The sequence below is a fragment of the Stylophora pistillata genome, chromosome 4, assembly GCF_964205215.1.
Source record: "Stylophora pistillata chromosome 4, jaStyPist1.2, whole genome shotgun sequence".
Taxonomy (NCBI): Eukaryota; Metazoa; Cnidaria; class Anthozoa; order Scleractinia; family Pocilloporidae; genus Stylophora; species Stylophora pistillata.
The window spans coordinates 40376107-40400594 of NC_142522.1; the positions used below are offsets into that span (position 1 = coordinate 40376107).

The 24488-nt window shown below is 39.1% G+C and overlaps 2 protein-coding genes and 1 long non-coding RNA gene across 21 annotated transcripts in view; 1 reads left to right on the forward strand and 2 right to left on the reverse strand.

Annotated features, from left to right (window-relative positions):
* On the reverse strand, positions 1-17066 carry LOC111330028 (MFS-type transporter SLC18B1). Of its 5 annotated transcripts, none has more exons than XM_088758606.1 (16): positions 16360-16868; positions 10295-10390; positions 10068-10141; positions 8844-8991; positions 8446-8514; positions 7660-7750; positions 7449-7538; positions 6934-7004; positions 6434-6532; positions 4802-4899; positions 4339-4434; positions 3459-3533; positions 2237-2303; positions 1291-1317; positions 855-901; positions 1-197 (listed from the first exon to the last, which is right to left on the reverse strand). In XM_088758606.1, the coding sequence occupies exons 1-16, from the start codon at positions 16531-16533 to the stop codon at positions 158-160; spliced, it is 1362 nt and encodes a 453-aa protein (XP_088614732.1). In that variant the 5' UTR covers positions 16534-16868; the 3' UTR covers positions 1-157. The 5 variants fall into 5 exon arrangements, with proteins under 5 accessions (XP_088614732.1, XP_088614731.1, XP_088614734.1 ...); XM_088758605.1 differs by having other exon boundaries at positions 1-200; positions 16360-16862; XM_088758608.1 differs by lacking the exon at positions 3459-3533 and having other exon boundaries at positions 1-200; positions 16360-17055.
* On the forward strand, positions 16520-19413 carry LOC148733728 (uncharacterized). Of its 2 annotated transcripts, none has more exons than XR_016000589.1 (2): positions 16520-16657; positions 18927-19413. It is a non-coding gene; the product is annotated as an uncharacterized LOC148733728 (long non-coding RNA). The 2 variants fall into 2 exon arrangements; XR_016000588.1 differs by lacking the exon at positions 16520-16657 and adding an exon at positions 17124-17672.
* The window catches only part of LOC111330024 (MFS-type transporter SLC18B1), a 25251-nt gene continuing 20059 nt past the window's right edge, over positions 19297-24488 (reverse strand). For 8 of the 14 annotated variants that reach the window (XM_088758598.1, XM_088758592.1, XM_088758595.1 and 5 more), the window contains 9 exons: positions 24283-24381; positions 23596-23693; positions 22647-22742; positions 21454-21528; positions 21253-21319; positions 21015-21041; positions 20711-20815; positions 20060-20229; positions 19297-19526 (listed from right to left, as the gene is read on the reverse strand). In XM_088758598.1, the coding sequence (XP_088614724.1) occupies positions 19457-19526; positions 20060-20229; positions 20711-20815; positions 21015-21041; positions 21253-21319; positions 21454-21528; positions 22647-22742; positions 23596-23693; positions 24283-24381 (807 nt within the window). In that variant the 3' untranslated portion in view covers positions 19297-19456. Of the gene's footprint in view, positions 19527-20059; positions 20230-20710; positions 20816-21014; positions 21042-21252; positions 21320-21453; positions 21529-22376; positions 22473-22646; positions 22743-23595; positions 23694-24282; positions 24382-24488 lie in introns of those variants that run through there. The other 6 variants (XM_022934806.2, XM_088758597.1, XR_016000585.1 and 3 more) reach the window with 6 other exon arrangements.

Sequence of the window (24488 nt, forward strand, 5' to 3'; positions counted from 1 at the left end):
TTCATTCATTCTATTTATTCATCGCGAAATATTACAAAAACATAGTATGGTCGTCCACTGAGGAATCCAAATTGCTTTCCAGACAGCTTTCCTTAACTTCTGTGGTTTCATTCAATTTCTTTCAACGTTTCCATTCCTTTTCGTCATTAGTAGTGCCTTAACTCAACAAAGATAGCTTCTCTTCCTTCAGATTGGAACTTCTTAAGGAAAGATAAATAAAATGAACTGAAGGCACACAAAGATGATGAACAAGTGAGCCAAAATAATTGTTACTTTAGTAAGAGTTTGAAAAACTTCAAACTATATCAATGGTTAGTGCCTCGTGCTCACTCTTTTTAAGGTCAGCATATTCTGACAACAGGTTTAATAAAAGGATTTATCTATGGCTGACCTTTTAAGTGACAAGCATTCGATTTCTCTTAACAAAATTACCCCCGAATCACACATTATGGTCACGAGAATAAAGGAAATGATCTCCAACAAAGGGGCGCTTAATCGATAAACAAACAGCGTGACAAGTTGTCGATCTCGTTACCAAAGTCTCTCCTGTTCCCGCTGTTTTTCGCTGTGAACGAGAATATTAGACCTTTTGGGGAGGGATGAAGAGAGAACATGGAAACGCAGTAGATAGATTGTGGTAAAATTCCTTGGTATTAAATGGCACTAAAGATTTCTTTCATTCGTGGTTGGGGCACTTTGAAATGATCTGACATATGCGCTTATTAGATACGCTATTCATTGCGTACCCTTCGGTAAAGAGTTATCTATAAACCTTGTGAAGTTATTGTTCTGCAGATTAACAAAAACTGTTTCTAAAAATGATTCAGGATTTCGCGCTCCAAACGTTTACTTACCCTCGAGACACATTTTCCACCAATGTGAAGATAAGTAAAATTAGTGCCTAAAGACATCAAAAAAATAATCATTCTGTTGACTTAGATTAGTTCCTGTTTGACCTTGTAGTACGTAAAGATATTTCTTTTTTCTGTAGCTTCTCAGCAGGCCGAGATCTCAAACCCCTCTAATCTAATATGCTGATCGCGCGATCGTAACAGGTCCAGCATTGTACAGCTTTTTACAATACAGACCACAATCAGGAATTTCTTCCGCGTCAATTGCGGCAAAGCGGTTAAAGCAAACCAGCGGGAAAAAATAAATGAGTCTACCGGTCTAGGTAATTCGAACTACATTTATACGCAATTGGCAATTGGCCTAACAGGCATAATTCATAGTTTTTCTTCAGTTAACGAATAACTGTTTAAAAGTCCGCTCCAAAAATAGTGTACTTACTTGAGCAAAGCCCATGAGAGCTGCAATCTGCAAAATGAAAGAGTAAACTCATTCAAGTATTTGAACCTAATGGCAAAAGAGCGAGCCTTGAGTCCCTCTGCAATAACAATTATAGCATAAATTACGTAAAGGGCGCTCAGATTGGTCAATCAAGAGGCTAGAGTCGCTCTCGGCAATGCGCTTCTTTCTTGCTTAGCAATCTCCCACGTGCATCCATAACTCAATAGTGTAAGCTGTGGTGTTTACCATTTGTTAAATAGGGTTTCGAAAACGCGTCATTTGTGCACACCATTAGTGAGTCTTCTGGCGCTTGGGAAGCGTGGCTTTTGCTAGGAGATGGCCAGCAGTTCAAGAATGTTTCATTGTATCTTTCATTCTGAGTTTGCCACGGAAAATTATGGTTACTTTCGCATTCTATGAAAAGAAGATCGCTGTTATATTGATTGAACTTCATTGGAATAGTTCTCTTCCAACGCCAATTATTTTAGTGAAACACACTTGTTTAGTTGTTTAGTATCAGGTCATTGTGCTTTTCCATAGGGTTAGGTTAATAAAGCTTAAGTGCGTCAATTTAACTAACCAAAATTAACTCCGGTAGCAGGCTAAGTGATTTGGTAGGATATATATCGTATTAAATATTATGTCGTGTAGTATCGCTGAGTATATTTACGAGTTGTGCCATATTTTGACGAGTCCGTATATAGGGCGATTCAAAATACAAACAAGGAGTTATTTCAGTGCGGGCGAATTTCGCGGATATTTATTGATGAGGAGTGCGTGACAGAAGTACGCTATGCAAAGTGGAACGGATTCAATTCGTCGTTTGCGCGCTGTAAGAAAATCTGTCTAACCGGTTATCTGGAGTACAAATACCATAAGATATTTGTACTGGTTTTGAGCGTTATTTGTACTCCACGAAGCACAGTTGGATAATAAATTTACACACCGTCAGTGCCCAAGCAAAGCCAAAATGTTCCGCCAGAGTACCACCGAGGCTTGGACCAATAAAAAGTCTGTTAAAAGAACACTCAAAAGATTCAACACAAAAACAAAACGACAACCGAAAGGCAAATAAGGAAATGTAATATATACTTAAATATGTTATTTCGAGATACGGAAAAGAAAGCCAACTATGTCTATAGCACAATAAACCCTTAAGAGTTTTTTCGTTGTTGTTTTGACTGTCTTCTGCCGCTTTTTGCGCCTTCATCGCTCTCATTGTACAAAAGTCTGATCCATGCAATTTTTTACCTTGCACAAGGTCAAAGTAGGCAGTCACGAGCGGATGAGATGGGACCATCTTCAGTGCCCGCTCAGGTAGCCAATCAAAATACAGGAGTCGCTTCAGCGGAAGCAGAGCCGCGACAGCAGCAATAGCAGTAATAGCAACAGAAGCAGCAACAGTAGCAGAAGAAGAGGCAATAGTAGCAGCGGTAGTGGTAGCAGCAGAAATAGCAGGAGTAGTAGCAGTAAAAGCAGAAGTAGCAGCAGCACAAGCAGCAACTGCGGCACCAGCAGAAGTAGTGGTAATAATAATAGTAGCAGCTGCAGTAGCAATAATAGAAGCAGTAGCATTAACCGCAGCAATACTGGGTTCTTCACTGGCAGATAGCTCGTAGTTTGTTAGGAATAGAGCTCTGAATGTTATTGTATCGTGACTTCACAAAGATTTTGATAGATCAAAGTTAACCTCCCGGTTAGCTCAATTAGTTAAAGAGCTGGACTGTTGTGCAGAAGGTCGAGGTCGATGGTTCGAGCCCCGGCCGGACCAACACTCAAGGTCTTAAAATAACTGAGGAGAATGCGCTGCCTTTCTATAATATCAAGAAATGGATATACATTCTAGTCTTCTCGGATAAGGACGAATAAACCGTAGGTCCCGTCTCCTGCATCTATGGTTAGTTAATTTGGTTAGGCAGGGGACGTTAAAGAACCCACTCACGAGATTACTGTGATGTGGTCTGGCCTGTTTACTGGGAATTGGGGGGAGGGGGCATCTTCAAATAAGTTTCCTTCGATTGTTTGTAAACTGCTGATGCAGTCCTGCCAAAGTCCCCCGAAAAGTGTTGTGATGCGCATTTGATCATATCCAACTGATAATTTGCGCAATATAAATATTAAACTATTATTATTATCATTATTATTATTATTAACGACTGGATATTTACCCTAAATAAGTCATGCTTGTGTAAAGGCTTGAGAGCTGTGCCTTCGTTTCCTCATTGTCAGGCATTCCTTTGTCCCTGCATTATAACAAATTGATATACTCGGAATATCAGATAAAAATTTCCAAAGTGTATGCTTAGTGTGACCCTGTGTTGAATATTGTCACAAATTGGCGATTTGATGTCATTCGGTTTGGGGAGGAAGGTTTAAATTCTCTCTCTTAGTATATCTTTAAGTGCAAATATAAAGTGCTTTGTGCTTGGATTACTAGAAATGCCAACCGCCAATAAAAAACGGTAGCGTCCTGTGGACCTTCAGGAGCCTCAGCGAAAACATGTCGCGGGAAGAGAAGTAAAGAAGAAGAGAAGTACATTGATAATGAGCAGCTCTAGCGTGTAGAGTGCTTATGAGGTGCCTTATAACTTTATGTTCAAATTGCTCAAAACACGATCACATTTGTTTATTGAGTTTGTTTACATTGCAGATTTTGCAAGCAAAATTTGCTGGCCCACAGAAGCGAGGCGCTTTGTTTCTCGAGCTCTTGACTTTCACGCGGCGTGTCCATTTGCTGTATTTTGTCCTTACCCAGCAGAAAAATTTTAGCCAGATTTTAGCTTTTATCAAAAATTACAAAGTGCTTTATATCATTTGTAATTGGGAAAATTGCCACGAACTTCAAAAAAAGTTCGCAAAATCTATTAAGTATAGCGTGACTGAGAGCAATAGCGGGTTGCTTGAACACGTGGTCTGGGTTGGCGGGGTAAATTTTTTGCTAAGTTCTTGTGCTAATGAGCCAGCATCATGGAAACAGAGAGCTTACTTGTTCCCAGTTTATTTGTGGTCTTCAGTATGTTGCAACAGACATGGCAATTTGCCACTCACCTTGCAACTTTCAATATTTCAGGCAATAACGGCAGAAAGTAAAATGCAGTGACGAATCCAGTAAACGCCAAGGCAAAATGTATCAACCATAAGTCACTGCAAAGATAACATTTAGTTTAAAATCAGCGATTAAATTGAATGTTACAGAAATAGATAACTGCAGTACTGAAACCTGGGTGTCCTTAGTCTACCTTCTAATAAATTGCGCATGTTTAACTTTCGGTCCGTTACAACGTAAACCAAATCTGTTATTGTCTACTCTGTAACTCAACTTTTTTGACTCTAAGATGGCTAGAAATCTATATAATAATCATACAAATAATTCGCGTACATTATTATTAAGATACACAATTGTTAGCCTCAGCAATAAATGTTCTTTTGGCAAGCTGCTCGCCAAATCCAGCCAAAGAGTAGACAGCTTCAAGCAAATATTTTATACATGCACGTGACTGTAGGTACATACTCAGTGGAAAAGAATGTTAAAAATGGAGCTGGTCCTAACAATAGGTATCCAGTACTGAAGGTGGTTAATCCAACTAGGAGTAGTGATCGGTAACATTTCTGCGAGAAAAATTCATAAAAGGCTCTCATTACACGTATCAAACACATTTTCCATCAGAGCGTTTTACAAAGGAATCTCCAAGAAAGGCAGCGTAGATTTTACCGTTTTTCCTTGAAAACGGTTTTTTAAAATTTCAGTTAGAAGGAGGGGTGCCTTTGGGAGGAGGGCGCTTAATCGGTGGGGGCATTTATTCAGGTAGCACAACAAAAGGAAAAAAAAAAAACAGCTAATGCCTGTAAAGACGGCTGTGCAAGCACATGGATATAGAAATGACTGTAGTGGAAAAGAAACCTTTCATCCTGTACTGATTCCTCTGTAGTTGAAGCTTAAAAAAATTATAAATAAATAAAGTGGTGATAGAAAGAGGTTTTTCTTGTATCCCTACTATTTGTGAAAGTAAGTGTTAAAAAGGACGCTTGCTTGACATGATGGCCCAGTAGGTGGGCACCTGTTTGGGAGAGGACGCATATAAGAGCATGGGCGCTTATTGGCGGAAATAGAATATCTGTGGTCCTTTAGCACGTGTGGAGGCGGCGTGGCCGAGTGGTTACGGTGCTGGACTTGTGATCCGGTGTCCCGGGTTCAAGTCCTCCACCCAGCAACTCTGAATTTGTTCTCGGTTGCCCCTGGTTCAACTCTTCGGCTGCGCTCTTTAAATAGCCCACTGGTCTGCCTCCTGCCAGTGGGGATTTTTAAGCATTTAGTTAGTTTACATTGTGGCTGAAAAGCCGCTAAGGGGGAGCCTCAATTTACGTATTTATTTATTTAGCATCAGACACTCAAACACAACGTGACGATAAACAAGGGTGCGGCAAAAAAGGCTCTTGGCTCAATTGACCTAGTGCGTAGAACATCCTATAAGAGCTCGCTCGCTCAAGCTATTTCCTTTAAGTGGTGTGTACGATCATGGGTTTGGGCATGGTTTGGTAGGAGAGTCCCAGTTTGAGAACATTTGTCTGTAAGTTAGTGTTACTGCGTGGTCGTTATCAAAACTTCCTGTAATCAGGATTTTGGCTGAGTTATGCTCTGCTGACAACAAACATCAATTCCAAAGAGCCAACGGATAAAAAAGATCATCCGATATTTCGAATGAGAGGAACGCAGTGTAACAGGGATAAACAAAGAGCGTCCGTGTCGTCACAAATTTGAAAAAGCCTCCTTCCGACGCGTTCTCACTCAAATATGACAACTTATACGAAAAAATTAGACGAAAATTTGTTTCAGTACAAGGGAGATAAGAATAAGGTTGAATTGAGTTGAATAGGATTTCCTGCCCCATAAAGACAAATGTATAAAACCAGGAGCCTGTGATTTGCTCCTTAACTTGACAGAATTGAAATAAAACTGACCTAGGGCGAGAAAAAAAAAAGATAGATTACTAACAGCCCCTGTTTTTAGCTTTCTACATCTCACGATTCGAAAGAAATCAGCCAAAAAGACGATTTTAATTCAAAGGTGGCATTTTTGCTGAAAAAGGTGTGGGGAGTGGGGAGAGGGTTGTAATAAATGAGTGCAAATCTAATTCTCACTTACCATTTTGTCTGTTATAAAGCCCAATACTAGCGCTGAGATGATGTTAACGCCAGCAAATAAAAAGAACGCAAGACCAATCTGTGCAGCATTTTGACCCAACTGTAAGGAAACAGATGAAGACTCATAAATAAAGTTGCACAGGTAGTTTATCGGTCAAAAAGATTTCACTACATTTGCTGAGGAAGTCTTCCAAATAATTATATATCGTAAATTATTACCAATATTGTGGTTAGAAAAACCAAAACCAACAAAGCCAACAAAACCAACAAAACCAACAAAAAAACCAACAAAACCAACAAAACCAACAAAAAAACCAACAAAACCAACAAAAAACCAACAAAACCAACAAAAAAACCAACAAAACCAACAAAAAAACCGACAAAACCAACAAAAAAACCAACAAAACCAACAAAAAAAAACAAAAAAACCAACAAAAAAAACCAACAAAACCAACAAAAAAACCAACAAAACCAACAAAAAAACCAACAAAACCAACTTACGCTTCTTAAGTGAGGTGCCAAGATTGGTTGCATGAAACTATACAACACACAACCGATAACAGTGGTAAACCCTGATACAAAGAAAAGAAATGATGACTTTCCAATAAGTTTTCGTTTTGGAAAAGAATTGTAACTTGAGGTAAATAACAAACAGAGAGCGCACTAGTTATCGCAAGGAATTAAGTGTACAAAGTGGAAGCTTAAGAGCCATGTGGGAGCCGTAACTCCTATATCCCGTTTGGGCCAAAAAGAAAAAATCATATGCACCTAAATTTCCCGTGATACTATGCTGATTGTTTGATTAGTCGACTTGATTTTTTTTTTCATAGAAAGAACAATAGAGACACAAAGGAAGTTGAAAGCAAAGTGCGCAATTTTTTGTCGGTTTAGCGGCACGAACACGAATTCCTCGTTCCTGGTCCTTCATCGGCTTCGCTATCCATGTCGTAACACTCTGACAGCTTGCTCGCGGGCTGCGTAATTCAGGGCTTAGCTAACATGTAGGTCAAACTTACCCATCATGAAAATAGCGGGAATCTTTAATGGTCTCATGAAATTGCAAATTGCTATGCTTTTCTTTGATTCGTCATCGTCTGTCCGACTCTCTAATCAATTTATGAAATAGCAATGGAAATTAATGTTTCAGGTGAATAAATACATGAGAAAGAAAGAAATAGTTTTTTGTTCTGAGTCTAAGGTATAGTTTATATGAAGTACCTCACCGACCTGTTTCGCTCGGTAGCAGAAAAGCTAAAACTCCAATGCTACAAAGCAGAACTAGACCCATAATGATGAAAGGAAGTTTGAAGCCACCTACCTGAAACAAAATTTGTATGGAATAAAAAAAAGATTTTGTTATGGCGCATCATTTGTCTTATAAGCTACACATTTTGAAATCAAAGGGTATATATGTAGTAAGTATAATGGCTCCGGTGATACGAAATAGTTACAGATATCACCAACACGAGAAAAATTTTAGCACGACCGAAAACTGTCAAAACAACGTCAGTTGTACCATATGCAAAAAAATGATAAAGCATTGTTTGCAAACAAAAAAAATCTTAGAAGGACTTAGTTAATCGGACCCTAGATGCTTTATGGTGCTCAGACACCTTTCAAATAATCTCAGTGCATTTTTATTATTTTCTGTGTATTTTCATTTTTAAATTTTTTCGACTGTGCCGTATTTTAAATACGCACCCTTCTCGAGGTAAACGCCCATCTCGTGTAACGATCTCTCCACTTTTTTAAGCACGAGTGATCACAATCGCTGAGCCGCTTAGGCGTGTAATATCAGCTTTAAATGTCCACATTCAAAAGGTGATCCTGGTTCTTGTTATTTTGTGAACAGAAAAGGTGCTCAGTTTTCGCGCAGATGCGGTATTGCGAAACAAAAAAGCTATTTTCACTACAATGATGATTTAGGAAACTTAGATAATCGCTTTTCGATGATTAAGGGTGCACTGTCCAATCCTAAATTTGAAATCGTCGATTTGCTATGTTTGTACTTACTGTGTAGAGAAACCCTCCAAATACTGGAGCCAAGGAACTTCCACAAAGACAAGATAGCTGCATTCCTGCCTAAACACATCAAAATTACAAGGGGAAAGTCACTCTATATCATTCCAAGCAAAAGTAAAGGAAATAAACAATTAAAGCTCCCCAAACACGCTTAGGACATTTCTTTTATATTTTGGCGGAATACACACTGTTATCATACTTGCAAATGGTGTTTGTAGCCGATGGTTGTCGCATTTTCAAATTTATCCAGAGTATTGTGGACGAAAACGTTTCATCCGCTTAGACGGATATATGTTTACTGCGATGCAAGAGTATAAACACCGTCTTCATATTTATATAGCATAGTTTGAACGGGACCATGCATTATGAAAATCCAAATGCAGACATACAGAAATTGTTCCGGAATTATTTGGGAATTTCTGCAGCGTACAGGCGAGGACAGCGGTCTCAGCAGCTGCTGCCCCAATGGCCGATGTTATTCGTAACACTAGGCAAAAGACTACGAACGTTGTTGGATCAAATATCACTTCGCCAAATCTGAAAAATATAAATTTAAACACGTTGTCTCCTTCTAAAAAAATTCTTAAGTGTAAATTCTCAAAATTCTCTCGGTATTTAAGTTATCATTAGGTATCGGTCATTGATTTTTCGCACAGGAAGGGGGGGATGGAGTGGCTACAGGGGGGTGGGGTGGACGGACTTTGTAAGAATTTTTTCGTTTTTTTTTCGTGTCACGATAGAATGTACTTAATCCCCTTTTAGGCTCTAGTCTTATGACTTCCCTTCCCCTTTCCCCCTTATTGGCAGTTAATTAGAAACCAAGTGATCACTCCAAAATCCTCTTCGTTCCCTTTCCCCTACACGATATATATTGACTGGTCTCTTAGAGAGAAGATAAAACGAAATGGGGTCAATTTTGTGGGAAAGTTGTTTGTAAAGCAACAGTCTGAAATATTTCAAATCACAAGACTGAGGTAAGTTTGTTCGGGTAAGAATCAATTGAGCATATTTACCTCTGGAATAAGGAATTGAGGGAATAGAATATTTAACCTTCGGTCGGAGACAAGAAAGATGGGGGAAGGGTTTGGTGGAGTGTTATTTTCTTCCCCTCCCCCTTCAGGCTTTTGCGCTCCTTTTTCCTGCAGATTTGTTTTCAGCTCTTAGAAACATGAGTTGTAATTGTTATAACTTTGAAATCCTTTGGATAGGTTCTATGAAAATTGGTTCAAATTTTCAAGACATGACATCCTCACCAGATTAATTGTATTTCATAACCTTATTTCCTTTTCGAACAATCCTATGTCCTATGTTAGTAAAAAATACATAAAAACTGCCATCTGGGATGGTGCTACACCACCAGTCACGCTATGATACGATATATTAGCAAAATCCCGTAAAATGAGCCAACACAAGGTATCAATGGATGTTTTAAAAATGCTTAATACAAATGGAGTTCGGCCTCGAACGCTGACTTCTCGTTCTGGAATGACGCGCGCTAAACATTGGTTGTCGCAAGGGTGTTCTGGATGATGCTCTGCACAGTACAGTGTGCGAAGTACAATATTAAGGAATCAACTTAATTAACTGACTAAAGAACTGAGTTTTATGCTTACCCCATTATCATCGAGGATGTTGCTCCGATAAAAATACCTGTTAGAAGTACATTGCGTGCACCATATTTTGGCACCTGCAAAAATATGCTTTTCATATTACCCGTAGGATTAGTTAGATTCTCCCGAAATCATTTGATGCTTGGGCTTTAAGTGTAAGAGTTACGTTAGGCGGAATGAGGTGTATCTTATACCTTTTTGAAGTGAAAAAGAATGTATTATGTACTTACAAGAACTCCCCACGGTGGAGAGGTTAGGAAAATCGCAAAGGCGTAGGATCCAAATATTAATCCAACATAAATTTCAGACACGCCTCTATCTTCTGCCTGAAATACACGAGTTAAGATAAGATGTTAGTAATAAACAACGTCAAGTTCAGTCGCAAAATGTACTAAGGGTGTGGGGGAACATACTTGCGACAACTTTGCAGCATGGTATGATCTCGTTTTCGACCAATGAAATTCACTCCCTAAGATTACGTGACCACGTAATCAGGCGAATAAGCGCGCGCATTCCAAGAACAAGGTTTTTACTTTTAATGAATGGACCAGGTAAAGAGGTACGATAGTCTTTTGTTTTTGAACGAGCACGGTACTCTATCTTTTATGGCATAATGTTGGCGTACAAATTATCCCCTTTGAAATTGAAGAAATCGAAAAAAAAATCATCCAAGGGAAAAAAAGGATAGAGCTAAAAGCGTGCACAAAGTCCTTTACTTGAGGATGCTAATTATTAAAATTACCTTGAAAGCAACGACTCGTGGAACGCTTTGAGTCAATGTCGTTCAAAATTGCGTTATTTTTTCCAAAAATTATATATCAGATTGTTCCAGACGCTCGAGAATTTCTACCCTTCACGTTTTTTTTTTCAAGTGTTACTGCAAAAACCCTTACTTCCAGCTACCACAAAATATACAGTGAACCGGTATAAAGAAGTCATTCTTAATTCTTACTAAAGCGAATTAACTCTGCAATATAATAAATCCTTTATTGACCAAGCTTGCGCAGTAAAGATGGCTGGATATTAGCCTCGTTCTTTTTTTGCAAATTTGTGAAGGCAACTTAGGCAACTCTATCCATTGAGCTAACCGCCTCCCGGTTAGCTCAATGGATAGAGCGCTGGACTGTTGTGCGGGAGGTCGAGGGTTCGAGCCCCGGCCGGACCAACACTCAGGGTCTTAAAATAATTGAGAAGAATTTGCTGCCTTTCTATAACCTCAAGAAATGGTTAGATATTCTAGTCTTCTCGGATAGGGACGAATAGATGGAGGTCCCGTCTCCTGCAGGGTTGGGGTAGGAGACGTTAATTTCCCACACACGAGATTACTGCGTGATGGATCTCCTCCCCTGGGGTGGGATGGTTGGGATATACAGGGCCGTTCTGAAAACCACTTCTGTGAGAACGCACCCTGTCTAAAGATTATTATCTATCTTATTATCTATCTATCTATCTATCTATCTATCTATCTATCTACTCGCAGCCGAAAACTTAAACGAGGTCTGTCCACGTTTGGTCTTAACTTGTGGTAGATCTAATAGTGTTGGATCTCTAAAGGCTCGACAGTGTCTCCCTGATCGTTTCACTAAGTACCCTGTCAACTGCTTAGGGCAGTTGATGTTGTTAATTATCTTGTAAACATACTGTAGCTTACGTATATAAGAACGATCCTTCGCAGTAAAGCACTATTTGAGCAATAGTGGAAATCAGACCTGAAAAAAATTTCAGGCCTGTACGGGATTCGAACCACTGACCTCTGCGATACTAGTGCAGCGCTCTACCAATTGAGCTAACAAGCCAACTGGGAGCAGGCCATCAAATTAATTCGATATAAACCCGTAGATGATAAATCGAACAACAACAAACATATGAAACATATGAGTGAACTGCGGTTATGAGACGTATATAAGAACGATCCTTCGCAGTAAAGCACTATTTGAGCAATAGTGGAAATCATCTACGGGTTTATATCGAATTAATTTGATGGCCTGCTCCCAGTTGGCTTGTTAGCTCAATTGGTAGAGCGCTGCACTAGTATCGCAGAGGTCAGTGGTTCGAATCCCGTACAGGCCTGAAATTTTTTTCAGGTCTGATTTCCACTATTGCTCAAATAGTGCTTTACTGCGAAGGATCGTTCTTATATACGTCTCATAACCGCAGTTCACTCATATGTTTCATATGTTTGTTGTTGTTCGATACTGTAGCTTGATGAAAAGGCGTCTACTGTGAAGTGATAATGGTTGTAATTTGGCGCTCATCTCCTGAGTACATGTCTTACGGTCAGCATACAATATTATTCGCATTGCTTTGTTTTGCAGGCGCTCTAAACGTTGGGAATTCTCTTTGCTACATTCGCCCCATACAACACAACCATAGTGTAACAAAGGTAATACAGTCTGCTTGTATATTCTGAGCAAAATATCGCGACTAAGAAAGTATGAAATTCTGTTACGCAGTTTTAGTTTAGGGTAAACCCTAGATTGTATATAGGCTACATGTTTACTCCATGTCAGACAATTATCGAGGTAAATTCCTAAGTACTTAAAGTAATCTGACTGTTTCATTGGTTTTCCATTGAGGATAATCTGTAACGCTCGGGTGTTTTTAACAGCGTGCTTTGATCCAATCAACATAGCCTTGCATTTCTTGTGATTACTGATTAAACCGTTCTGATTCCACCATGTTGCATTACTTTCTAGATCTTTGTTGACACATTTCTCTGCAGCACTTACATCTTTTGCGCTGGCGTGGATTTCTGTGTCGTCGGCGTATAAAACTACTTCGCTATCTGTGCAAGTGTCGGTGATACCGTTGATGTGGATGTTGAATAATGTAGGTCCTAGAACCGAACCTTGCGGAACTCCGTACGTGATTAAACGACGTTCGGACTCGACACTTCCGTATGACACCCATTGGTTTCTTCCCTGTAGCTAACTTTTGAACCATTCAAGTTCGTTTCCAGTGACACCGTGTTTTGACAGTTTACTGATCAAGATGTTGTGTTCAATTACGTCGAAAGGTTTTCTTAGGTCTAAGAAAGTACAGACAACTTTTTCACCCCTTTCAATGGCGAATTTCCATGAATCAACGGCTACGATGAGCGCAACTGTTGTAGACGAATACCTGGCATATGCAAATTGATGGTCAGTGATGAGTCCCGTGTCTACTGTAAAACCTTGAAGATCAGTGTTGGCAAACGATTCAAGCGCTTTTGAGATACAGGGAAGAATGGAAATTGGTCTGTAATTATCACGTTCGGTCTGGAGCCCCCCTTTAAACAAGGGAGTTACTCTTGCCGTTTTCCAAATGGACGGAAAGCGGCCGCTTTCCGTCCATAGAGAACTTTGAGTTTAGATCAGTCTCGGATAAGGTTGTCTTTAATGCATTAAAGAGCCTTAAGAGAAATAAGTCCTCTGGCCTTGACAACTTTCCTTCTGGAATGTTAAAGGACTCTGCTGATATAATAGCCAAGCCTCTCACGCATATAATTAACCTGTCTCTCGCAACAGGGTCTAGACCTACTGACTGGAAAGCGGCTAAAATTGTACCACTTTTTAAATCTGGTTCAATGATCGAAATCGACAATTATAGGCCTATTTCAATACTTCCTTCAATGTCAAAGATCCTGGAGAAAGTGGTATTTAAGCAGCTGATGGCTCATTTTGAACAGAATGGTCTACTTTCTCATTTTCAGTACGGCTTCCGTCGCATGCGCTCTACTGAACTGGCCGTTACTCATCTAACCGATGTTATCAGAAGAGAAGGTGAGAATGGTAACCTGACAGGCTGTGTTTTCATCGATCTATCAAAGGCGTTTGACACCATCAGTCACTCTGGCCTCCTGAGCAAGCTTTCAACTTACGGAGTTCGTGGAACAGAACTCGCATGGTTCACTGATTACCTTTTCTGCAGATCACAAGTTGTCCAATATAAAGGCGTGCTATCAGAACCTCAACCCATTCTCACAGGTGTTCCTCAGGGAAGTATCCTGGGTCCTATCTTATTCATTATCTTTTTCAACGATGTACATAAACCGCTTCAACACTCGAAGATTATCACTTATGCCGACGATTCAGTCATCTACACCTCTTCTTAAGATATTGATACTATACAGAGAAGCCTTAGCGAGGATATGAATAACCTGTGCGAGTGGTTTAAAGACAACGAACTGATCATTAACCTAAAAAAGGACAAGACGGAGTCTATGTTATTTGGAACAGCTAAAAGAATCAACCTTCAAGACAAGGAACTTAAACTTTCTGTTAATGGGACACTCATCAATAACACCTCTACCTATAAGTACTTAGGTGTTCACCTTGACTCATCACTAAACCTTGCATCACATTTTGACCGAATCTATAAAAAACCTGCAACCAGAATTAATCTCTTGCGATCAATTCGTCCTTTGATCGACCAAACGTGTGCAGAATCGATCTATAACACTATGATCGCACCTATTTTTACCTATTGCGGAACACTTGGTCTTAGCTTTCCGGATTACCGAAAGGAAATGATAAAGAACATCGAACGACGAGGCTTTAAAGTTATTGGTAATAGTTCTTTTAATCTCCCATCCGTGAACAATTTGATCAAGCGTAAAAGCTGTTTGTTTGTTTTCGACTGTCTCCTGAATAATGTTTGTACACCCTTTAAGAACTACTTCGAAAGACTGGTTCATTCTAAGGCCACTAGGAATAACGGTATATCAGTGAAATTACCCAAAGTACGTTTAGAATTTGGTAAAAAGAGCTTCTATTACCAAGGAGCAAAGACTTTCAACAACCTGCCTGCTGAACTAAGGTCGTTAGATTCGAGACTGAAATTTAAGAACAAATTGCGAGATTATTTTAGTTAAATTCGATCTAAACGTGGTTATAGGTATCCTTTTTCAGAGCATTTTATTTTATTGTACGCTTTTCTAGACCTTAAGATCAATGATTATATCTTGTTAAGTTTTATTTTATTTATTATTTTGACAGGACCCCAAGGACAACAGTGTTACACACTGATGGGTTTTCAATCCTGTATAAAAATTCGTTATTATTATTATTATTATTATTATTATTATTAAAAATGTCACAGTTGAGATCACCGATGACAATGACTTCCTAATTGTTATTAGGTCAATGGTTTTAGGTCAGTGGTTCGAATCACATACAGGCCTGATTTTTTTATTTATTTTTTATTTTTTTCAGGTCGGATTTTCGCTATTGCATAAATAGCGCTATCTACTGCGAGGGATCGTGCATCATACGTATTTAATACCGCAGTTCAAAATATATGAACTTCATATATTCATTGTACCAAATTGTTTTTGGTCGCATTCCTCATAACATCAATGAGGGTGCTTGTTGTCGAAGTCACACGCGTTGTTTCTTTTATCAGTTGTTCAAGCTGATTGACCATGGTAAATTCCAGCAGTCTCTCTGTCTGCCTTGAGGTATTAAAAATGTCACAGTTGAGATCACCGATGACAATGACTTCCAAATTGTTTTTAGTCGCATCCCTCATAACATCATCTAAATAGTTAAAAACCTCGAGGGATTCGTCTGGAGCCCTGTAAACGCATCCAATTAAATATTTCACTTTATTCAGTTGCATTTCTATCCAAATGGCTTAAAAATCATCCTCTAAATCCCTTCTTACAGTGTGTTTCACATTTTCCAGTACATAAATTGCCACTTCACCTCCCCTACGATTTTTCCGGTGATGACGGTGTACAGAATAGTCCGATAATTCAATTTCTGAGTCCGAGATGGAGTCGTCTAACCATGTCTCTGAAATTCCGATAAATAGGGGGCAAATATCTTGAAAAGTTTGCCTCAGTTCGTCGATGTGAGCGATAATACTTCTGCAATTGAAGAATAAATCGATGAACTTGCGCTGAAAGAAGAAACCAAGATGGCCGCTGTCGGAAAACGTGCTCCGTGCATGGATTTAATAATCTTCGATGCTGATAATATTCGACGGCAAATTCGTCTTCATCATCTCGGATGGCTGGATCATGACCTACGCTTTAGTAATTGTTTGTTGCATCCAAAGTTAAGATGCAAATTAAATAAAATAGCACAGATGCCCTGCAGTTAAGTGGCGACCGTCCGGGAGCCATGCTTTCCAACCTGCTTGTTAACCTGCTTGTTAGGATTACATAAACGACTAAACACATCATGATACCGTGTTTAATAGCGGCGTTTGAAATTTTTAGCGTGTCTTTAGCCAAATACAAATAGGTTGCAATTTGAGACGTTAAAATTGCCACAGGATTCCGTTTGATAAAAAGCGAAATTATTGTACTTACCTCACTTGGTAAGTACGGTGCGTAAACTGAATATGCTGCGTATAGGACGAAGTATACTAGGCACATCGAAAAAAGAAGGACCATGTTACGTGGATTCCATGTTTCTTCTTCCGTCTCTGAACGGGTTTCGCCTGCACTTTTAGTTAGTAGAATCTCTGAACTGCTATCCTTCATGGTCAAAACCTTACTTCAGATCACTGAAATGTTACGATCGCTCAATTACTTGCTGGTGGTGCGTGTGATAATCCCGTCGTCAAGCAACAGGGTTTGTTCAGTGGGCGAGTATCAGTCTGAGAATGTTAGTATTACTATGTTGCAGTATTTGCTGTGTTTCGGTCAATATTTTTTTTTGAAGAAATTATTTTGTAACTCCTTGTAGAAAAGTTACACAATCAAGCGTGTTAACACCAAGTCGGAGGGCTTTCTTACCCTTGTGTGTATATATGTGGTTCGTAAAAGTTCCTGTCGTCCTAATTTGGGCTAAATTATGTCTCTACTGACAAAGGCAATCACTTACCGAAGGCTGACGGATAAAAAAGATCGTGCGATATTTTTAATAAAAGAGGCAAAAGCGATAAACAAAGAGCTTTCGCTTGTCACAAATTTTTAAAAGCCTCTTTACGACTTTGTTTTGACTGCTGCGTTCTCATTCAAAGATTAAAGTACTGATATGAAACTTTGGAAACAAGATCGCTTTCTGTTAAAAAAAGTACAAGGAAGCGCAGAAGAGGGGTTGCGTTTAGCAGATGTCCACCCTCTCTCTTTCGTAAGCCTGAAAGACAAATTTTGATACCTAAAACTAGACAGAAATAAAAATAAACAAGAATTTGTGGCTCACGGCAATACATTACAGGCAGCCCCCGTCTTTAGCTTTGCATGTCCGTCGCGCGATTCGAAAGAAACTGGCCAAGAAATAGTTCGCGGGGGCGACACACAAGAGAATATGGTTTTATTAACTGAGTTCATAATGTATTTTGGCCAACGTATAGAGATTCTGCAGCTGGCGCTTCGAGTGTTTTCCCTTTGTCAAAGGAATTCTGGGTTGTGTGGTTTATCTACAGAAGAAAAGAGTTACGCTTTTGGCGTTCTTTGATACCTTGGTGATTAAGAGTGTCGATTTTTGAATAATCAGTGTTTGTTTTAGAGTTTCAGTTCAGCTTCCAAACTGCGTAGATGTAGGAAAGACCAGCAGACTGCTATATCTTAAATGAAAATAGTCAGAAGGAATGTTGACGCATTTCACCTGAAAATAATTTCCCTTGACACCAAATTGGTTTTTTAAAGTTGCGCTACGTTATTCGCATCTGATCTAGGTAAGAACTGCTTCACCAGCCGATCAATTGATAAAAAATGATAAAAGTGGTATAAGTAAGAATTTTCTATATACCATATCATTCTAGCTCATTTAGTTGTTGGGAATTAAAGGGAAATACAAATTTTTCTAGGTTATACACAAAAATTGAAAGTTTTCATATCATTGCTACATACTGCGACAGATATTTATCATTTGGTTCATACGTCAGCGTGGTCCATCGATATATGAAGCACGCGGGAAGTTTGAAGAGCACGAAAGATACGAAAGAGTTGCTCGAAGTGCAACTAAGACAAATTATAGCTTCTTGAATGCTCTCCAAACCTGACTATCCAAGTTCCTCATATATCCATGAATGTACACTGACGTGTAAACCAAATGTTTCATTCGTCATCCTTGCATTTATCAAGATATGAGGCACTTGAAAAGTTGAAAGTGCACTCAAAAAGCTAGACTTGCTCTCGGCTGCGCCTCGAGCGACTCTTACGTATTTTATGTGCTCTTCAAACTTCCCACGTGCTGCATATCTCGATGAACTTACACCGACGCAAGAGCCAGATTCTGATTGTAACATTGCTAGTACATTTGTAATCTCACGTGTGCTTGGTCAAAATCTGTCGTTTAATGTGCCTGTAAATCTATAAAAAACTGAAACATCATTCTGTCCGGAGAACTGGCGTCAATCGGGACCAATTCCCAGATTTTGAATTACAGAAGGCCTTTGGTTGGGAAGAAACGAATCAGACGGTGTGGTCGCCGAAAACAAAGAGAAATATTTAATTTTTCTATTGAAAGTGCATTTGAAGCACTTAAGCTGCCATGTGGCTATATGTTATACATATTTAGAAACTAGTTTCTCAAGTTTTGAGGTTCTAAGATTTCATTGAATTTTACCTTTTAAGCGATTTTATTCTTTTCCGAGCTGACTTCGCTACATTTCATACATATTTGGCATCTCATTCACCATGTTTTCAGGTTTCTCTGATTTCACTGATTTGACCTTTCTTTCTGTAAGGCAATCACCTCGTGAGCTATTTTGCTCATGGGGCGTGAATCTTCGTTTTTTATTCCGCTTGAGGCTACGCAAGGAACCTGTTCAAGCGCTCCCCGACAACACCACCAGTTACTCATCCCAGTTATTACGACCTCGTATGTTAAATCGCCAATTTATTACTCAACAAATCCCCAAGCAACCTCAGGTTAACGCTTCAATAGCGTCTAGCTTTTTCTTATTTTTTTTTTTTAATTTTCCAAGATCCCTAAATTGGCCGCCTTCATGTTCATGACAGAGACAGGGGGAATGGAGTTGGTCGGCTCGTGACATCATCCCAGGACTGATTCGACTTAGTGATAAAGCAGGCAAACAATTGGAGAATTAACCCCGGAAGGAGACCTTCAAACCATCCCATATTTAGAGGACAACCGCCTTGAGGCGAAGAAACGCAGCGAAAATGGGTAGACCCAGGCTGGCCGGCGCGACTCCTTTCATTCGCAAGCGATTTTAAATGTTGTGCCTTCAAAGTTTAGCTCTGACCAGGATATGTTTTTATGACTTTCGATAATCCTTTCACTGTGATGATCGGTAAAACAAGGTGATTTATTTTATGGAAAAAAAAATTCTGCGGTTTATGGCACAAGTCTTTTATTTGATGTTCTATAAAAGGTTTTTGTATGTGCTCTGTATAGCTTTTGATTTACTATGTATGCATGACAGCATTAAATTACTAATGAATTATTAATCATTAGGGCATCTTTCTTCATATCAATGCAACGCTTGTCGACATTTCAATCAATCGTTGTCCTCCCCCTGTTGTTGACGGCGAGAGGTTCCCTTTCTGATGAGTCAGAATTTTCCCTAAGAAAAAAAAGGAAAAAAAAAACACAGTCGTGTAGTTTAATCGACCGGTTGAAAGTATTCCATTTCAACAACACAAACGGAAGTCATTAGTCAACCGAAGAGTTATTTCCAGTCGAATGCTTCAAGTCAGTTTCTGAAAACTGATTGGTTAATTACTTTTATGAGAAGCTATTGGCTGAAAGACTCAAGAAGCATGTCTGAGTTCACTGTGATTGGTCAGTTCTGATGCGTCGGTAAAAATTGGGTCGTTCTGCTCGGTTAATCGGGATTTTATTGCCTGGGCAACTTGTGGTTTTTGTCAAGAAGCTGACAATAAGTTAATTCCGACAGGATTTTGAAAAACTCGGCCTGAAGAACTGTATTACAGCATTCTGTTCGCAAGAGCAGTCGTGGAAATTGTGAATTCACTTTCTCTTAGAGCTCGTAAGACATTCTTATGAGAAATTTAAAATTCATTTCTGTGTTCGTCCAGGCAATTCCTGCCAAAAAGTGTCAGTGTAACAAAAAAATGAAACAAAGTATTTTATTACTTGTCGTCTTCAGTAACGTTCTTCATCAAACGACCTATCCCGCCCCGCTCGCGCAATCCCATAGAAAACCATAGTAAAAGCTGACGTGTGCAGGGCCGGACGGGTTGACGTGAGCTGGTCCGGAAAAGGCCGCCCGGCGCTGCTGCCCTCACGTCTCTTTGTTGCAAAAACTTAAAGGAAAGCAGAAATGAAAAAAAATTTGCGTTTTTCAAGGAATTGGGAGTTTCTTGTTCTGACTCGAAAAAATAATGGAAAAGTAAAAATTCCAAAACTTTTTTTGTGCTCGTGTGGCTACGTGTGCCCTTCTGTCGCGTCCTATTTAGGTTGAAATTTTTAGCACTTGTTGGTCATATGATAAAATGCTTATTGAGAGAGAGAGAGGAGAGAGAGAGAGAGAGAGAGAGAGAGAGAGAGAGAGAGAGAGAGAGAGAGAGAGAGAGAGAGAGAGAGAGAGAGAGAGAGAGATCTATTTCACGCACATCATTTTGCCATCTCCGCAAATAGCACAAGCTAGACGAGGCGGGCGGAGAGGTAAGGTTACAGCAGTCATAACAGATAAGATAATAATTGCAAAGTAACTAACTAACTAACTAACTAACTAATAATAATTGCAAAGTAACTAAATAAACTATCTGGATAAATAAGAACTACCTGCAAGGTGCCTTCTACAAAAACAACCGGTACTATGGTCATTGTACTATTTACCAACCTTAAAGAGAATATTTCACGCAACGTAAAAAAACAAACTAGCAGGACCTAAGAAAACAAACAAACAAATAAAAGATAGTAACATAAAAATAACATAAGACCTAAACAACAAATCCTAGAGGAAAAAAAGGTAGGAAAAAATTATCTTCAAAAAAGTCTTTCTTTTTAAAGTAAAAATATGACGGAAAGAAACACAAGAAAGTAAAGTAAGTCAATCATTTGGAAACAAAATTATAATTGTACTTACTTGAAAAAGGCAGATGAAAGCTGCTATCTGTAAAAGTAGGAAACCGAGAATAAATGCTTGTTATGCGCATGGTTATTTATGTTACAACCCCCCTTAACACTCTGAAAGAAGAGTCCTCCACCACCACCATCACCACCCCCACCCCCTGGTTAAAAATACCGACTTGTCCCTAAGCTCTCCATAATAACAAGTTTTGTAAGCGTAGATCGAATGCCTGGATCGATGAAAAAGTACTTACACTCGTGGACCACCCAAATCCAAAATGATCATCTAATGCTCCGGAAAGACTGGGCCCAATCGTTGCTCTATGGCGAAGGTATTGAAAAAGAAATTTTGATCCATTTTAAGCGGGGTTGTTAGTGTCTGCCCTCCCTCGAATCGTTGCAGATTCAGAAATTCAAACAAAAGGGATAAAGAGTAAGTAAAAAAGTGCACATACCCTAAATAGTACATAGAACTGTAAATGCTTGACACGAGCGCGTTTGTGGAGGAATTATCTGGAAATCCATTTGCCCTGCAAGAGGTAAAGTAGCAACAAGCACGTACAAAACTGAACATAATTTTAAAAAAATTCCAAGAAATAAATCAAGCTGATTTCCAATAACTCGAACGTTCGCCAATTCGAACTTCGCGCTAACTCGAGCTAAATCAATTTCACTGAATTTCCGCCATTCATTTCATTTTCTGCAACTTTACTCTGGCTAAACCGAGCCCTCGATAAAAAGAAACGAGACCTTTTTAGTTTATCTTGAAGGTTCGCAGTTATCGGGAGTCGCTGTACTTGTTAAAAATAATTACAAAAGTTCTCAAACAAAGAAGAAGGAGAGAGGACTTGACTGCAGTATTAAAACAGTTCAAACGCCAAGCAAACAGCAAACCTCAAACATTCAAAAAATCATTATCTCTTGCAGTTCTCGTATTTGTAATTTATTAAGCACAGGGTTCGTACACTTTTTCAGGCCAAAGATTCAAGGACTTTTCAAGGACTTTCCAGGACCCTACTTTGAAATTTCAAGGACTTTTTGTAATGACAATTTTACCTCAAAATCAAGAAAACTGTTTCTGTTAACATCTATGTTTTGGATTTACCGATGGTGCAAAACAAAAGCAGATATTTTTCGATGTTGTTCAATACAAAATCAAGGACTTTCAAGGACCCAAAACGAAATTCAAGTACTTTCAAGGCCTTGAAATCGGCCTCCTGAAATTCAAGGGTTTTCAAGGGTTTTCAAGACGCGTACGAACCCTGTAAGTAACAAAACATATTCCTACCTATCGTGGCTATAAATTTGCCAGGGAAATTCGTCACAAACATGTCATTAGACCTTTACACCCTAACGTCAGAATGCATATTATCCTTACTGTTCTGTAGACATTCCTCGTGGTGCTGACAAGAAGAAACTTTTTTAACAATCAAGAAATTCTTTAATTGGCGATCATTTCCTTCGCTACCGTGACCTAAATGTTCAGTTCAGAGGAAAAATATGACGCTGGTAACTCTTACAGGTTAGAGTACTTAGATCGTAAATACGAGTGTGAAAGTTGGTACTTAGTGCTTTGCTGTTAAACTAGTAACATTTTTTGTGCCCATCTTGCATTGTTTTTTGTCGTTACACAAACATTACTATTTACCTTAAAGTTTTAATAAGGTCAGGCATGATAGGTACAAAAGCAAAACCACCAGCAATTCCATAAAGGAACATTGCGAGAATGACCAGCCAAATCGTCCTGCAAGAATAGCAAGATCAAAACAAGTAGAATATCATAAACATAACATATCTATTAGGTGATTCAACCTCGGTTTTGGATCGTTCTAGAGATAGACGTGAAACTTGATAACACAGCCACAAATCTATGTGGGATCTCAGGATCATTGACCTGTGACGTTTTTGAACATGTGCAAATGCTCAAAATATGGATTACTTAAGGAAAGTTTCAACCAAACACCAAAATGCTCTCGGGATATTTGTAGACACAATTTTAATACCTTTAAAGGTTGGTGTGAAGTAAAATGACCTTTGTACACTCGCCTCCGACCAGTTATTCATATCTCTTTTTTTTTTCATTCTTGAGCACAGACCTCTTTCAAAATGTCGAGGAAATAAAAATTGTTTTGGATATTTACGATTGTTTGGGATAGAGTATTGACCTAAGAGGAAACAAAAACAAAGTTTGATACAATTTGTCACGTAAGCAGTAAAATAAGAAAAAAAGCCTTTTTTCTCATAGACCCTTGGGTCTTCATACGGTAAGACCCGAGGTAATGGCTATACAAGATGGCTCGCGACTCTGATCAACATTTTGTTGGCCTACCTACACTCTCTCTTGAGGACATCACTGGTAAGTAATAAACATGTATCAACTCTATGTTGGGTTTATATGACGTGGTGGACTAAGTGCTAACGCGCTCGACTCCGGGTCGGGGGTCTGAGTTCGACTTCCGTCTACGCCTAGAAGTTTAACAGCCTTCACTCCTACATTCACTTAAAAATTACAGCTTATCCGCTGCGAAAACTGTTTCTTTACTTGCAATTGTAATGAACATGTTTATAGTCCTACGCAAAATGATTAGTATACATACTTTGTTGGTAAGAAAGTGAGAAATGGAGCAGGACCCACTAACAGATGTCCGATGGCAAAACCAGTAAATCCTGCTATCATCATCGTTCGATAACATTTCTGCGAAGAGAGTTTTTAAAAAATAGGAAATTTTGTCAAAATCATGCTTTTAATTTTAACTGTAGCAAACCAAATAACACGATAAAGATCTGTGAACGTGGGTTTTTAACAACACGGCTTTCGGAACGCATGAATTTTTCTTTGAAGTGACGCCTCAAGTTGACAATTGAATCAAGGGTAAATTGGAGGTATAAAAGTATTAACGGTAACTGATGTCTTTGAAGGACTTTCAAATATCGAAGCACAAAGTGTTTGGGAAAACCCTTCACAGCAAGACGTCGCTAAAATTCGCTAGTTCCCCCCCGGCACTCTTTACTTTTTCATTTTTTAACAATCCATTTCATGCACCGCACCCATTTCCCCAATCCTTGAGAAAGAAGCTCTTTATTAGGCCAGAATAGATCCCGTTGGTCACCCTTCCCTTTACCCTATCCATTCCCCTGGAGAGAAAAGGAAACTTCACAAAGAGAAGTCCTAGTTTACCCTGCCGGAAGAAGCTTGAAATTTCTTTGAGCGCACATTTGGTAATTATGATAATGCCAAATATCGCTGCAAAGTTAATTGTTCCATTTCCAAAGGGAAAACTTACCATTCTATCCCCTATGCAGCCGACTATTGGTGCTAACAGGGCATAAGTCCCAGACCAATAAAGAAAAGCAAGACCGATCTGTGTTGGATTTTGACCCATCTGTGAAGTGAATAGATGTCACTTTTACAAAAATGGACAATTAAGCTCAGCACTGAAGACAGAGGACTCAAAAAGTTTAGCGAACTCAATTTTCCACAAGGAATCAT